The sequence below is a fragment of the Symsagittifera roscoffensis genome, chromosome 1 (genome assembly GCF_963678635.1).
Source record: "Symsagittifera roscoffensis chromosome 1, txSymRosc1.1, whole genome shotgun sequence".
NCBI lineage: Eukaryota > Metazoa > Xenacoelomorpha > Acoela > Convolutidae > Symsagittifera > Symsagittifera roscoffensis.
Window position 1 is genome coordinate 25,551,091 of NC_087062.1, and position 17,706 is coordinate 25,568,796.

General features: G+C 36.2%; 1 protein-coding gene across 1 annotated transcript; it reads right to left on the reverse strand.

Moving 5' to 3' along the window:
• Positions 1-1,364: 1,364 nt before the first annotated feature.
• LOC134841893 (protein disulfide-isomerase-like) lies at positions 1,365-13,624 on the reverse strand. The gene is made up of 9 exons (XM_063857964.1): positions 13,483-13,624; positions 11,716-11,928; positions 11,033-11,190; positions 10,665-10,778; positions 10,239-10,343; positions 9,883-10,071; positions 7,802-8,054; positions 2,966-3,144; positions 1,365-2,716 (listed from the first exon to the last, which is right to left on the reverse strand). The coding sequence occupies exons 1-9, from the start codon at positions 13,622-13,624 to the stop codon at positions 2,543-2,545; spliced, it is 1,527 nt and encodes a 508-aa protein (XP_063714034.1). The 3' UTR covers positions 1,365-2,542.
• Positions 13,625-17,706: the final 4,082 nt, after the last annotated feature.

Here is a 17,706-nt window from a genome sequence, read left to right on the forward strand (position 1 = left end):
TCTGACTAATTGTCGGAGACCTTCGTTTAACAGCAACTTTTTGTTTCAGATTAACATCTATTTGACCGGAAAGATCATAACTTTCATCTTTTTTGACATCTGAGAACTGCATAACGCCTACTGCGTGAACTTCACTAGTTGGTGTAATAAACAGTGGCACCTGGTTAAAGTAAGGATTATAGAGTAACGATGATTCTATATGTACGTCTAGCTGAACAATTTGATTTGTAATGGCCATTATCGGGGATCTAAAACACTGGCAGCAAATAAGTTGAGCCAGATTGTCGAACTTTTGAATCGAGCTGGTTAGCTCAAGCTTGTTAGCTTAAAATACCTGATCGCTGCCCGGCTTTTTGCTTATAGCGATCAGCAAAAAATGATGATTGAAAAAAAACTTAAGCGAGTTTGGTAACATCATATTTATTCTTCATAACTTTTCCAGAGGCTGTTTTTAAGTTTTTTTTTTTCTGGGACCAAACTATCATTCTTGTACCTCCAGTTATTTCTAATATTGCTCATAGTTGCTTTTGAAGTTTCTTCGAAATCAAAATTGAAGAAAATCCTGATTATCAGGGGGCCAATAAAATTTTTGCTAAAATCAAGTATCAGGGGGTCAAGTAAATAGGCACCTGAGAGTACGTCTTTTTAATATACTTTGACAGTCCAATTTCTTATCACTATCTGTTTATAAAAATTCCACGAGCAAGTTCTTAATAATTTGCCGGACATGCTCGGTAGAAAACTGCATGTTAAAGTTTTTCGCTGGTAGCTTAAGAATGGCAAGGTTATCACTAGGTCATGAATAATTTCGGTACGACAAAAATAGCAAAGCTATAATGAGACTGTTTTTAAGATACGCGGTACTGAACTACATACACGTATGTTTTATTCAGACCAATAAAGTGACAAATATTTCTTCAACAAAGCATGAAAAACACAGCAACAGCAGCAGTATTATCATTTTCATTGAAAGAACATACGAAATATTTTGGCAGCAGATGTGTAATCCTCTTTTCTAAATTAAACTGTAAAATTCTATCAGTTTTTCACATAAGGAGGTTGCATTCAAATAGAATTGTTTGCAACAAGCTGCCGTGACATACTTCATTCATAAAAGCTATTACTCATTTTTTCAGAAAAAGTGCAGTGTGGTGTAAAAGTGTGAATGAACTCAATGAACAGTCAAAACATCGACAAAAACCATTCGACTTGACTTAGTTAAATAGATTCGGGTGGAATAAATCGCCTAATTTCAACTTGGAAAAACTACATGATAAGCCTCTCCCTGTCCCTGATAAATTGCGTTTAATTTTTCAGGTCGATAAGCTGAACTCGTAATGATGTTGACTATCTTTTGATCAAAATAAGATTTAGTAAGAGTAAATTTCAGATTTACCTTAATTTATTCGATGTAATATAACAGCAACAGTCAATATAACATATGGATAAGCAAGATCAAACCGAGTAATTATGTTACTTTACATAAGTAACTGTACATCATTACCAACTTACGCAAATGCCAACAAATCAAAAGTTATCAAAATCATGAGGACATAACGTTGATTTTGTAAAGGAAGAGGAGACCAAGGGCCGACAACTTAATTAGCGTATGTACATTATGTAGAGAGCGGCAATGGAAGAGCACAACTATAACTGAGTTCTTTTCTTTTCCCGGCTGCACCATTTTTTCACAAAATAATTCAACTTTTTCAGAAAGTAGAGAACCAATTCGACAATATTTGGCCATTTCTAATCAAATTTGTGCATCTTGACATTTTGAACCTCGGCATTTTGCCTAAAAAAATTCATGAATGTCGGATAACAAAGAGCCGAGAGAAGAAGCAGATACGCAAAGGCTTTAAGTACAATTATACTGACGATCTCCCACATATGTCATTGTAACGACAAGGCAAAGTTAGCACTCACGTATGCACATTTAATCAAAATAATAACTTCTTTTTTTTTCCCTTTTGAATATAATCAAAACTTATTTTTTTAGCACTTTTAAGCAGTGTTGAGAACATCAAGCATAATGAGGGATTGTCGCTATTTAACAAAACTTCATTTCATTCATATTTTTACTACCTGGTTTCCACAAATGTATAAGCCCTTTTAACAAATCTCAATATTAACCCAGCAAACTACAATATTAAACATTTATTCAAAGTTGACATATAATGACAACTATAGTTAACAAATAATGATGTCTTTAAATTAAAAATTCAATTGCAATTAAACTGTACCAGTTGTTTATTTTGCATTTTGCTTTACCAGCGATGTTGTTGCATTACAATTTGTAACTTCCTGGGTAACAACCTTTTGTACGTAGTGCAACAGAATGTCGCCTCATGATATTACGTAAGCTTTCCCCTACTATTGCAGCTGTTATGTACCACGGACTCAGCAACATGGTATCGATGTTATGATGATGTCAAGAAATATGTTGCGTGATAGTGACTTCTAATAATGATTTCAGTGTTTTAGTTGAGGAGTGGCGGTCAGCGCACTTAAAATTGTGAGATGTTTTGATGTCGTGTTGTGTTTACAACTCGTCCTTGGAGTGGTCGTCAGTCGGGGCCTCTCCTGTCCCCTCCCCTTCTTCTTCGTCTTCCTCCTCTTCTTCCGCCCCTTCTTCGTCCTCCTTCTGTACTTCGCCCCTCGACTCCACAAAGCTCTTCAGGGCTTCTAGGGTTCGGCCTCCGTTGTACAGAATAGCCTGCAATGCAAGCATTACGCAAACTTTCCATAATCTTTCTTTTGTTTACTATTAATGCACCACCAAAAAACCTTTGATTATTGGTACTTTTAAACAGTGTCAGGTGTGTGCTGACAACCCTTCTAAGTCCTGTCTTCGAAATTGCCCCTAACTTCGGTCATTTTATTTTTCTATAAAAAAAATGGAACAAGTAATATTGCTTTTATATATTCGAGGAAACATCTCTCTTAAGTAAATAGTAACTGTTACCTTGTTGTCTTTTTTTCGGAACAAGTAGATGGTGGGGAATCCCTGGACATCGACAGCTGACACTTCGTTCTTGGTGGAATCTACCTTGGCAATCACTACATCAGTGCTGTCCTGGAAGTGCGCTCCAAGTTCGTCATAGATGGGAGCCAGGGCCTTACAGTGACCGCACCAAGGTGCATCTGAAGTACATTCACATATCCTTCAGCTGGAACCAATCCATTCAGAGATGATCAGATCAATATTCCCTACTCAGTTCAAAAATATAATGATATCAACTGTGAATCCAAAAATTAACAACTATATTTTGAATTTCATCGTTCAAGCCAAATTATTCTATGAGAAGTGAAAACTAACACACAGAGGCGAAACTGAGCTTCGCACCACTTGCGATACAAAAAAATGCACAAGTTCAAAAGATGATGCGTCTCAATCTCAAACGAAAAGTGAAAAATTATTGAACTCTGTTGAAGAAATCGTACGCTAAAAACTCAGAAAAACCTAATTGCTATTTTTAAATAAATCAATTAGAAAAGCATTCTAAAAGAAGAAAGATTCGGGTAAAAATCTCAAAATTAGGCTATTATTAACTTAAAAGCTTTGCTTGAAATTATTCAACCAAACAACCTGCATGTCCTACATGAAAAATTGGAAACACGAAAAGGCCCTATACGTTGCTTCCTATAAACTAAAATCAAAAAATGCTTGCTATAAACTAAAATGATTTCACACAATTGAAGATTGAAATTTCAATAAAACGAATGCAATTTTGCAACTTGCGACAAAAAAGAATTTGCAGAAAATCTGAAAAAAACTCAGAAAGCATATGAAAATAACCCTACTAAATCAAACTTATCAAATATGATGTTTATACGCAACGGCATTAGAGCTGGTTGAAAACAAAAAACAGACGACCAAAATTGTCAGCCAAAAAACCATTTTCTTAAAACTCATGCGACACTCGTCATAATTCTTTCGTAGACATCACAGTCAAGTCAAAATTTGCAAAAAAAAAAGCGTTCTAGGTATTTATAAACTTTTCCGATTCTTTTTGCGATATTGAATCAACACGCTGTTCCATCATCTTGAATCGATTTCAAATGAAATTTATCAAGCCTGAAACACTCCAGACTAACTAAAACTAAAAAAAAAAATCTCGTTAAGAAATATTACAAAATAAACCAGAAACTATGCATTGGAAAAAAAACCGATAATTTATAGCTTATTTTTTTGTTTACCAACCGAAAGTTTTAGAGTATACAAAAACCAGCAAACGCTGAACTATATTTACACTCTAGAAAATGATAGCAACAAGTATTTAAAAATAATTTGTAGAAACTGCTATTAAATTATTGAAACAAAGTGAGCATTAAAGCCGCTAAATTTGGTCGAAAAATTGTTCAAAAATCTAAAACTCAGAAGCTTACTTTCAAGTTATTGAGCGTTCTAGCCTCAATTCAAAAACGTTCAAATAAGCAATGTAAAAGCGTTTAAAAAAGCAGAAACTAAGCTAAAACAAAATCCGAAAGCAACGAAGTCGAAAAGTCAAAAACTAACAAAGAATTTTCATTTAAAAAAAAATTTCGATTGCGAAATTATCGGAAACACATTATTAAGGGATTTATAGACCAATGATCAAAAACATAACATGGCTCATATACTGCATGCATATGCCGTATCCATAAGACATACGCAGTGGCTGTGAGTGCATGCAAGCTGAACCCTATGAAAAAACGTTCTTCACGGGAAAAGTCCCTTACCCGGTTGCAATATCCTTGCTTATCGCAGGGGTAATGAAATCAGCAAAAGAGACAAGCAAAATCAATTATTCCTACAAATTTTTTTGGAAATTTCTAGATATAACCTTCAGCTGGTTGATTGAATAGAAGTTAAAACGTAGTAATAAATTTATTACGATTATTAATATTCAGCTCAGTAGATTTTCATGTTACTACAAAAATGCATGAAAAAGAAGCACAACAAGCTTCAAACTCTTACTCGTACCATCGACGGCCAATAGTACTAAATAAGCAGTACGCTGAGAAAACTAATATTGTGTATATGTGTCAGTGTAAAATCTCAAACAGCTCAAACAGAAATTCACTTAGTCACAATTTGGATACGATATCATTAATGTTTAATGTCAACAAAAAGATGACGCTAGAAAGTAATCTAAACTTGTCTCCTTTTTTCCTGCTGTTCAAATGTAACCAGGCAAAACATTTTATGGTTATTGCAAAATGCAACTTTCAGCTCCTATTTACTTACAATCCACATAATTAAATTAAAATTTAAAAGGATTTCATGTTTGACTGAATCTTGACCGCTGACTTTCAGAGATTTTCGTTAAGACAAATTACGAAGTGGGAAGTAACTATAGCGCAAGATGGATTTTTTCCGCTATTTCAGGTACTTAGAACGCTAGTATACATTCGTCAAAGGTCGAAGGGGAGCTTCCCAGCACAAAATGCGATACATCACTAAAGCATGGCAACCCAGCCGACAAAAAAGACGCAAACCACACAAAAACATTAGCCTACAGTAGTGACAATTAACTTCAGGAGACCATAAAAACGACTGCCTTCTCTTCGTTTATAAATTTAAAACTTTGATTTTTAACAATCTGTATAATTGACTCGTTTTTGCTTAAAATAACCCCATTTGAGAAACTTGGACCCACAGGTAGTTTGTTTATTCCGCTGCAAAATTTCAAAACAAAATCCACGGTAAAACTCAATCATTCAAGTTTTATTTGCCATTTTTGTTTTTGGCGAGCGTAATTTGTCTTCTTTTTGACAATTGAACTTGAATTAAACTTTTATACGATCAGTCAACCGCTATAAATTAAATTTTATTAATCCGGATAGATATCTTTTTTTTCCGTAGGTTGCTAATTTTTTATGAGTCTTAATAATGCTTTAATATTTTAACTTTAAAGCCATAATATTTTATTAGATTAAACTTTTTGATTTAATTACCGTTGAGTCTTCTTTCAACAAAAATCTTTCTTCAAAAAATCTTTCCCTTTTCGGCCAGTTACAGCCACTCAAATCTTCTCAATTTCGTTCCACCGCTAAGAGTTCTCCCACTAATCTCGTTCACAAAATGCATGTTTGAATATTTCTATCATTAAGGTGCTTACACTGCGCCGCCACTTATCTATTCGGCAACCATTATTCATCATTAAGAACTTTTTCCTTTTTAGACAAAAACACGACCAAAATAAATGTCTTCGCATACACAAGCAAAAATATAACCGACAACGCTACTGGGAAAAACTGAATGAGTAAACTTTGAGTTTACAAAATTTCTTAAATTACGCACGCCAATTATGAGTCTACATAATTGCTAAGTGACGCAAGCCAATAATGACGCATTAGCAGTACCAGTCAATTTGAAAAGAAATTTACCAACTAACATGTTTAACAGAGCAGACGCATTTTAACTAGTATACAAAAAAGTTCATTAAAAACATGCGACCCTGCTGAGGTTCGAACCCTCTTATTTTGCTGCTGGTCTCCTTCCCTACCTCTACGCTAAAGAACCATAACACCTTGAAGCTAAAGTACTATTTGTAATAGAATAGTGTGTGTTAAAATCCTTAGCATTTGCTGTACTTAATCGCTGGTTATTGATCTTATGCATATACTGCAATAAAAGAGCACTTTCAAAAAGAGAACTTATTTTTGCGACTTAGGTTGTGAAAAAAGTGAGTTCATAATATCACACAAGCTTTACTTGTGTAAACACATTTGCCATTGTTGAAATGTCGTTTAAGCAGAACTAACGAAACGGTAAAACCTTGAAGCAAAAATAACGAAACGGTAAATGACGAAACAAAAATATTGAAAAAATAAAAAACATTTGAAGACTAGGTCTACCAAAATTTATATTTACGTATGTCTCTATAGAAATTCAATCTCGGCTAACATGCCAGACATTTCAATATCAAATTTAGCAACGGAACAGAAATTACAAAGAGGAAACAAAGCCGACAATCTTTGAGCAGACTGAAGTTGAGCCGAAAAAAATGATTTCATAAGAAAACTTCAGAGTTCAAAGTCCCACCAGAAAATACAATGAACGAATTTTGGACTTGCAACTACAATGAACCTTGCTTACTACACAAGAAAACTCTGTGTAGTAAGCGGCAAGTGATGCGGCAACCAAGCTGACAAACATTGAGCAGAATTTTTTTTTATATGTCATCTTTCAAGTCTCCTCCTGAAACTAGAACCAACAACACTTGGGCTTGCAACAAGCCGATAAGACACCAACAGAACCGAAAAAGACAAAAAGTTAAACGTGAAAAAGAGCCTAGTATCCGGTTGTAGCATCGTAAGGGTAATAAAGCCTTTTCACTCATGGTTCGGTTTCCAAGACGACGATGCCCAAAAAGTTTTTCAGTGTCGAGGAAAATCGGTCAAAATATTTGCGTTTTTCTCAGTAAACTGGTCTGAATGCTGTAAATTGGCCAAATTGCAGCATGCTAATTCGACTAATTAATGATTATCTGATCAGCTACGATCTGATTTTACGACTGTTTTTTTTTACAATGGTCATACTTCAACCTTTTTTTGCCTAATTTGTGAAGCTTAATTTCTCGACGTAAGAAAACAGCAAAGAAAGAGATTTTTGTTTATTTTTGTTAACGAATTTTTCACTACATAAGATGGCTACTACAGTTTTTTTTTCTCAGGATTTTCCTCTTCAATGTGAAAAAACAAAATTCATAGCACAGTGATTTCCATATTTGTGTTGTCACTAAACTCATTGAAGACTATAAAAAGAAAAGCCAAAGGTCCAAAACTAAAATATAACAAAGTTGATCGCACTTACAGAACTCGACAAGGACGTCCTTGGTCTTGTCCATGGCCACTTCTTCGAAGTTCTTTCCAACCAGCACCTTCACAGGCTCTTTGTCCCATCCCTCCGCAATCTCTTCACTCATTAGGTGTCGTTGCACTTTACCATCTAGCACATCCTGCACGAAGGCGGTGAATGTAGCCTCAGTGAATTCAGTCAGGTCGGCTTTGAACTTCTTCATATCGCCGCCCATCTTGATCACGCGAAGCTGAGTGCCGTCTTCGGCCTAAAACGAAAGCTTCTTAAAATCAAATTAACGATTTTCTGTATTTTTTTTTCATCAGAATCTACAGTAAAGTAGTACTAACATGGGCTTTTTTCCAGTTTCCCACCCCCTTCGTGAAATTACGAGATGAAATTGTTTGAAAGTTGATCATAAGGCAATTTGCATGTAAAACATAGCCAACACTGTTAAAAAATTAATCGAAATTAAAAATAGATGGCCTTAAAGCTCTTCAAATTTGTGGAACAATTTAAAATTGAATTCTTTTGACACAGCTGAATGTTTTTAAGAATGAATTTTTTTTGGCTTCGCGACGCTTAATAGGCATGATACACTAACCACAAACAACGCAGAGAACAGATGCTATGCAATTTCCAATGCTACAGTGAAATTTCCAAATAAGTGAACACTTTTAATGAACCCTTTTAAAATCGAATTAGGGTAGAAAAAAAAGAAAATTCGTCATAACACACTACGCTGATGGCTAGTGCAAAAACATTAACCCAATTTGATAAAACTGGATCATTGGGTAAAAATTTGATTTACGCTGACACGTTTTAATGCAGTTTATAACCTGAAAAGTCATTTTGAACAGACTTTCATTTATTGAATTTCAGAAAACTCTAAGGGGGGAGGGGGGACTGGAAAAGACCCGAAATCTGATCATTAAATTCCATTTTCGAAGAAAAAAGTCGATCACGCTTTTCGCAACCTTCAAAACTCTTGCTGTTCGATAGTGAAGTTCGCCTTCCTTTCAACAAAGGAAATGAACTGAACTTAAAAAGAAATCAAAACAAAAAACATCATCGCGAACTATATACGAGTCTGAACTACGTTCAACGACTCTCAAAACAGCTGCAAAATTTTGTTCACTCGTTCACGTTTATTACTATTTAGGTATCAAAAAACATTTTAAATGCTCTTTCATAAATCCGAATTTCAAATCCAAAAATCAAAGGGGGAAGAAATCCGAACGAATTTTATTTCCTTAAAGCTTCTCATTTTGAAGTTATAAATCAATTTTAAAACATAAGTTCAGCACGCAAAAAATTCTTGGAAGATTTAATCAACCTAAAAAACTTAATCAACCGTGTTTGCACCGGTTAAGTTTCTCAAGGTCACCGATATTGCCAACAAATTGGCATTACCTATAATTTTATTGTTAATTTGGCATTACCTCTGATTTTATAGGTAATTTGGCACTAGCTATAATTTCACCAATTTAGCCTACAAAATGACATAACCTATAATTTTAAAACATAGCCAACCGACAGTTGGAAAAAAGTAATGAACGCAAGGAAACTGAAAAAACTACATTGTTTTTTCTCCAAAAACCTTCAACTTTTGAATTTCCAAGAAAAAAATAAATGGCCTTAAAGCTGTTTGAATAATTTATAATGAACAATTTTTTGTTAAAATTAACCTAATTTGAGAAAACTGGATCAATAGGCAAACCTTTTACTTCGCAGGGATTTCTGTTAATTAATTTTACTTTCGAAATTTGAAGTTGATCATATTTTTCGTGACCTTTACACTTTTGCTGTTCGATAGTGGAGTTTGCCTTCCTTCAAACAATAGAAATGCACTGAACTTTGAAATCACTAGTCAAAAATCAAATATGAGCGAGAACAAAACTTAGGATTTTTTCCTGAAAAAAAAATCACTAAGACCTATATAAGAGTACTAACTACGTTCATTACTCTTAAAAAGGTTATTAAAAGTTTTTTAAGAAGTGCATGATATTTATAACAGCCCGTATCTGTGTAAGATGATTAAGAAAATTTAGTATCAAAACTCCGATTTGAAGTTTATTTGGAATGTTTCAAATGACCTTGAGGTTGAAGAATTCCATGACTCTTGCATTGGAGTCCTTGGCGATGTCGAGGTAGACGAACACAGCCTTGCCCTTCAGGCCCTTGGCCGCTTTCTTGAATTCCTCCAACATCTCAGTTGCCTCCTTGACGTTGCAGAAGAAGAGCGCATGTGTCTTGATGTCTCCGCCGAAGATTTGTGGCGCCGTCTGAAAACATACTCGAAATTATTTGAACTACAAAGAATAATAAAAATTATCCAGCAAGTTTCTCTTGAAAATATGTGTGGACCACTCAAAGAAGAGTATGTGTGAACTACTTCATTATTAAACAACGAGGGGAAATAATTCGACTATTAATGCTGTTTGCTTCTCACCTCGTCTGAGAATTCGATGATGTAAGGCAGCTGGGCTTTAGCAACGAAACTCTTCAGCTCTTCCGCGGTCATTTCTCCCTCGAACACCACTTGCGGCTCATCGAACTGAAATGAGTCAGCACATATCGAAACGACTGTTCGCTTGGCATTAAGTATGATAGTTTTTTCCATTAATTTTTTTCTAAATGAATTTCAAAATCTGAATAAATACAGCGAGAACTACCATATTTGCGGGTCTTTCTCATTATAGCCCCCACCCAGTCTAGTAACAAATAATAGCCTCTACACTGGTTTTACTATTATGGGGGTCTATAATTTGCAGGGGTGGGGGTATAATGGGAAAGACCACTCCCTGAATGTGCTAAAACTAAGTGATGCTTTGAGTTACAAGTTTCCTAGAAAAATTTGCCCTGGATCTGATCTCACCTTTCGGAACACTACCACTTTGTCGGCAGCCACCTCATACTTCTCTCGCACTGCAACAACTGTGGAAATGGCAAACTTGACATCGTCCTTGGCTTGAGCTGCGGAGATGAAAGCCTAAACAATTTTTGGCTCTTGGCTTTTTCCTTTTCCCTCAAACAAGCATGAATTTTATGGTGTAACGAGGGGTTTTACAAGAATAAGTAAAAGTATGTTACAATCGGATGATCAGAAAAATGTTTTGTAAAAATTGGCTGGCGTGGGGGGATGATATTAATACTCGAAAGACCACAATTATAATTATAAAGTAATTATTAAGAAACTTGTTTCTAGGCCGAAGTACTTCTTTTGGTTATTTATGGGTTATCTACCTTGGCAGCATCGGAATCGCTCTTTTCGAAAAATCCAATAACTGCAATCTTCTCTGCGTCGATGAATTTCTCTGCCTCCTCCACACTGGTCAGGTCAACTGCTGGCGGTCCGGTCTTCTTCAGAAGCCAGTTCACAATGTCATTCGCCTGTCTGCCTCCTTTAAAGCAAGACTTAATTTATTTACTCCTTATTCATTTTCAAGATTCCACTCCAAGTCAGCAACAAGTTTAGGCTCTCTTTTTTAGAGGCGTGAAATTAATTGGGCAAAAAATTTCTTTGCGGCTCCTTATTTAAAGTGGGCTCTTTTTCCTCCCCCCCCCCCCCCCCCCCCACACCTCACATATACATCAATTTTATGTTGTAACGAGGGGTTTTACAAGGTTAAGTATGAAGACCAAATATGTTTGTCATAGCCTAATTAGTCCGCATACCAATTTTTGTAACAATCCGATGATGTGAATAAAATTTTACTATTAAAATTTCGCTGGTGGGGGGAAAAGGAAAAAGAGCCTTAAAGTGAAACAACAACAAACACTCGAGTTCCAAGTTCCTCTTCACCTTTAGACAATAAGTCTTCATGTCAAAACAATCAGTCTTAATTTTTGTTAGTCAAACCTTAGGCATGATTATGCCGGACCTCATCTATAAAAATACTCGGGAAATACAATGCAAAAACATTTACCGGAATAATCCTTAGGTTCAGTTTTGGCTTCTTTCCTGAAGAATTTGATAGTGGGGTATCCCCTGACTCCGTGATCTTTAGCCAGTGAAGATTCCACAGTAGCATCTACCATGGCAAGTTTCACGGAGAGGTCAGGATAGTCTGAGAGAAGCTTCTGAGCAGCCTTAGCCCATTCGGGAGCCAGAGCTTTACAATGACCACACCAAGGTGCATCTGAAACAAATCAACTATTGTTCATGCATGTTGTGCTCATTTGCGTTTTTTAAATACTGCGAAAAACTATCTGATATCCCCTAGTGACTTTTAATCCTGACTATTACTAAATAACGACTAAGTTGGGCTCTTATCGACTCTCCTCTGAAAAATGGATTTCAGAAAAACTAAATCACCTCGTTATAAATTGAGTAATGATATTTGACATGTTGATAAACTAATTATTCTGAACACACCAGTTTGGCCAATACTTTGAGATTGCGTTATTTGACACAGAGGCAAATACGTTATACAACACAAACATAACAAAACATCATAAGTCGGAAAAAAAATGTTGAAAAAAAACTTAAGAAACCAAAACATTCGTGTACTCAATACAAGAAAACTAGGGGCCAGAGTAAAATTTGGAGGTAGTTGTTTGATATTTTTGGAATTTGCTTTAATGATGCTGGATGAAATGGGTAATTTCAAAAATTGGACCTTAGTTGCTTCTACTAAAATAACTACTGAAAACTTCAAAGAAATTGTAATCTTCCTAAATACATCAAAATTTTCCTCAAAAAAGAGTTTTATGTTTGTTTTATGTGTTATTACGCCTAAATGCGTGATGTTACGCTGTAAAGTATGAAGAACAAATCTGTTCACAGTTGTCGATTTGTTCACCACGCCAAATTTCATTGCATTATGACAACGTTAAGTAAGCTTTTCAAAATTGAATTTGAAAGGGGGGGAACTGGAAAAGAGCCGATAGTTTCTATGAAAATCATAAGTCTAAAAAACGGTCAAAAGTTCAAAAACTTGACTTTCCGAAATGCATCACTTTTTTTCTACAATGAGAAGGTCGTGGCTGCTTAAACATAACCAAAACCTAGAAATGGGCAGGATAGTTTTCGAATCAAAAGTTTCCAAAAAATGATCAAAAATTTGACTGTTATGCAAATCATACCTTTGTGTAAAATATTTGAGTGTAGCCGCTATGCGGGTGAGCTTCCCATAATGCGCTATCTATTGAACCCAAATTCTCAGAATTGGGAGAGTAGTTTTGAGAAAACAACAAAAATCCCGAAATATGGGTCAAACATTCCCCCCACAGACTTTTCAAAGGCTGTAGACAGTAGGATAAAGGAAAGAGACAAGGGGATTAAGCAGGCACACAAGAGAGTATGCGCTCTTTTCATTGACACGCTTTATTGCATTTCGGTAGAGTAGTTTTCTACTGAACTACAGTTTTGTTGAGATGTGCAAAACATTTTGTAATCGTCTCAAAAAAAGTTTAAATAACAAACCCAATCCCATTCTCATTATACCTGATTTAGTCGAGCAGGAATTTTTCGCCGTCGAAACTACAGATTATAAGTTGACTACGCCGATGCCACATAAGCCGCCACCATTTTAATGAGAAAAAACTTACAAAACCTAGGTATTCAAAATCAGACATGGTAAAATGACAAATTACAGTTTTCAAGAATTTAGAGCGTAGAGACATACTTCATCAAAAAATTTTAGCAAAATATTATGCTGTGGAAGTGAAACAATCCAAATGAAGCTACTTACAGAATTCTACTAAGACGTAATCTGCTGAGTCAAGGGCTTCTTGGAATGTGTCGGTGGTTAGAACAAGCACGCCATCTTTGTTTACCTCAACTTCTGCCAGCACAAGGCCGACGAAACTCAGTGCAACGCACACAGATATCATTATCTTGTTCTGTAAATAAATATCAATTTACAAAATGAAGCAACAATGATCGGAAAAAGTCAATAACTTCCGAAAAGGAATCACTTATTTGCCGCGCTTTTTCTAACAAAATTCCCACTTATTCTTAAAAACTGAGTGAAAGACTGGCACAATTATGTGGTTTAAATGTAATTCTATAGATTTTCACCAGAAGAGAAACTGGAAATCTAAAGATGAAAAACTGCAAATTGACAAGAAAATTATTTTAGTTGTTTACCAGATGTTTGATCAATTATAGAAAACAATGAGCAAAGTAAATAGCGCTTCAAATTTTGGCAAACAGCCTTTTTAATTATCTTTTTAGCCTTAACGCACCAACCACCACTTGAAAAACTATTAAGTAGCGAGAACGCCAGGGATACAGCAAACTACTACGAGGGCTTCTAATTCACTGAAGCGCTATAAGGCGATTTTTTTGTCACGAACCTTCCTCACTCAAAGCTCAGCAAACCTGACTTTTCCTAAAGAAAGCTCTGTATATCATTAGTAATTTTTCAAGAAAAGCGGAGATTCAAAAAAGATCTTCGGTCTACATTTTAATTCTAGGTTCAACTCCCGTCAGAAATCTTTTGCTCCGTTCGTTTATTCAAAAAGCTGAACGTTCGTTTATTCAAAAATGGTCGCTAATGATTTTTACGGAATTGATCTCAATTTTTTGATAGTAGCACAACAATTACGTGTTTCATTCAGCTACATAGGTAAATTTCGCCTTGTTTCAATTTAGCTCAATAAGGTGGTGAACTTCGCGTTTGTGGTTTCTTTGAAAAATCACATGAAACTTCATGCTCGGAAAGACCCGTTTGTCGTTCCCTTAAAAATTAACTTTCAAGAGGATGCTGATACTTTTCTCCTTGAACTCAAAAAAGGTTACCGGGAGAGCAATTATGTGAAATTGAGACAGCAGCTGAGACGTATAGGAAAAAGGGTGGCGTGTCACGGAGACGAATACCCGGATAGCCGAAAAATAAATTTGTTCCCGGATAGCCGAAAAATAAATTCGTTCCCGGATAGCCGAAAAGTAAGTTCGTTCCCGGATAGCTGAAATTTTGGGTCTACTTAGCAATTACCTCCCTTCTGCCCTCTTACCCATTTCTTAATTGGGGAGGGGGGAGAGATTCGTTGCTAGGTCCCATAGGGGGTGAAAGAGATTCTACAAACTTACTTAAAAACCTTGTTTTCATTACCCTTTCTCTACCCTTTGTTTCGGTACCCTTTCTCTACCCATCCCCCCACACGCACACACTTAGTACGATCATTCTTTCTTCCCATTCCCTTTCCCCTCCCAATTACTTCCTCTGACTACCCACATTTACCCCCACCATGCCCCCCCCCCCCGTTTTTGGGATTTTTTGAAAAAATTCCGTTTTTCAGCGCGTGCTCCCCTTTAAAATTAGCATATACTGAAAAATTTTAGGGTTTGTCGGCCGAAAATGGAAATCATAAAACATACCAAAGAGGGACCCTTTGGTTGTTGAGGGGGTCAAATCCCTGTAGTAGTCAGACTTTTGCTATTAATTAATTCAATGAGAGCAAAAGTATTAACCAATCAAATCTCTTAAAAATGTTCGGAATTTTGTTAGCTATAACAGGCTGCGCATTTTGTCCAATCAGAATGCGTCTCAAAATTTTCTGATTTAATTTAAATAAAACCGGAGGTATTTAGTTTTTTCGGCTATCCGGGAATGCGGCTCCGTCGGTATGCACCGGAAAAAGGCAGTCTGACAGCCATAACTACCCCAAACATTTCACGAAAACAATGGCAACTTGATTTTCCACTTTGTTAACGGTGTTGGATTTTCCTTGATGGAAAAAATTAAAATACACAAAGAACTTCGATTACACTTGAAAATTAACTAGCATAAAACGCACCTCCGGTGCTTCAAACAGATTAATGAACGTGGAAACATGGGATCTTTTCAAAATCCCATTTTAGATTTTCTCTGAAATTCAGTGTATGATAGTCAAACTTAAATGATTTTTTGGGTTATAGTGTTCTAGCGTGTAACGCACCTTCGGTACTTCGAATTTTCAACAACCCAAGCAAATTATTCCTTGAGTGTACTCTGACAGCACCCAATTACAGGGTTTGTAATTACAAAAATTGCAAATTTTTTATTCAAGTTTTTTATACAAATTTTGAAGAACCATAAAATTTTGTGAAGTTTTAGATAGATAGATATATACATAGATAGATAGATAGATACTTAAATTAGTTATAGAATGACATCTATAAATCGTAATAATACAACAAATTAAACTACATGTCATGAAGTCTGCGCAGCAGGCGATAAGGAAATATTTTCATTTGCCTCTCCATCTTACAGCGAGCAATAGGTGGATCACGACAGCGCAGGTTGTTTGCTGAGTTGTGACATTCGCTCATCTAAATCGGAATTTATAACATTTTGTCAAAAAAAATGATAGCAAAAATGTGCCAGTCGGTCATATTTGGAAGTTTGACCTTGAGAGAAGCAAAAAACATTTAATTTTGGAGTGAAATTTAATTTTTCAAAATTTCGAATGGAACCTGTCATGCACGATTTTCTCGCGATAACTGAAAATCAGAAAAGAGAAGTCAGAACGATCGAGTGACAATCGCGGGAAAGTTGCTAGAAAAATCAGTGGGAAATTGCTATTCGCAATTTCAGTAGCAATAATACTCGAGAGTAGAGCTGTCCCATCTAAAACAGAGACGAGCGCATTCCCACGAACTGGATTGTTGTGATTGGAGTACTATTATTAACTGGACCAGAGTGAACCTTCGGTGGAAAGGTGGACAGCTAGAGTGTCCCAATGGTTCACGAGAACTTACAGTCTAGAGTAAAAACTTGTTCTTGTTATTGAAACTGACTAACATTAAACTCATTTTAGTTACTTTATTGATTCTTGAGTTGCTTACCGACTTATTTACTTCCTGGTTCTTGAGCGTGCTACAATGTGAGTACTAATTTAAATTTCTAGAGTGTTTTTTATAATTGTTATGTTGAGGTAAGGCGAGTTTTAGGTTGATCCATCTGAAATGGATCAAAGTTCCACTGTCTAATAAAAAGTAACTTAACGGATTGTTCCAACCCGGTTTTTAACGGCGTTCATGTATTTTGGGTATCTAGAGACCTGAGTATGGGGACGTTATTAATTCTAGAGTGGGGGGATATTTTAGTAGTAGCCTTTAAGCTGTAACGGGTCGTAGTCTCATGTCACAAGCGAACCGAATTGGCTCCGACTGATTTGAGGTACAAAAACACAAGAGATAGTGTCCCTGACTCTTGAGCCAATGGTTGTAGGGCCTATTTTTCCTAAGCCTCATGTGTGACTGCAGTAGACGAATGTTACATAGTGTTTTTATGGCGCTCCTGGGTGTTTACGACATCAAGACTACGGAGTCGAACCCACTTGAGACAGCTTCGGGCTGAATGCCCATTCTAGAGTACCGGCGGTACGGTTCGACAGGAACGTGCAAACCTTCCGGTTGTACCGTGATAGCTTTTTAAGAAAACTCAAGAAAACTTCCTGGTACGCTCTCCGAACGAGGCTTAGCTAACCGAGTAAAGGGGGGCAACTAGGGGGACAAAAACACGAGCAAAAAGACAAAAAGCGAAACAAAAACCATAAAACGAAAAAAGACAGTGACTTTGACACCAGATTAGTTGGATCAAACCTTTATATTAATTAAATAGTATACCCATACTGTTTTACAAGTTCGATCGTTTCGATCAACCTAGTAATTTAATCCAGTAACCTTAATAAAGTGCCCGAGTGTGGGGCGTTGTCAAGGGTTTTCAGATTGCTTGGAACTTAGCTGGACAACAAGGAGACTTGACTGGAAGAGGTGACCAGCCGAGTGGGAAGATTGTTCAGGAGCACTTGATCTGAACCAATAGGAGACTCGACTGGAACAGGTGACCGGCCGAGTGGGAAACTGGTTCAGGAAAACTTGAGCTGTAGGAGACTGAACTAATAGGAGACTGAGCTGGAACAGGTGATCAGTCGAGTGGGAAAGCAGCCAAGAAGGATTTGACAGTTCTCGAGTTCTCAAGTTGGGC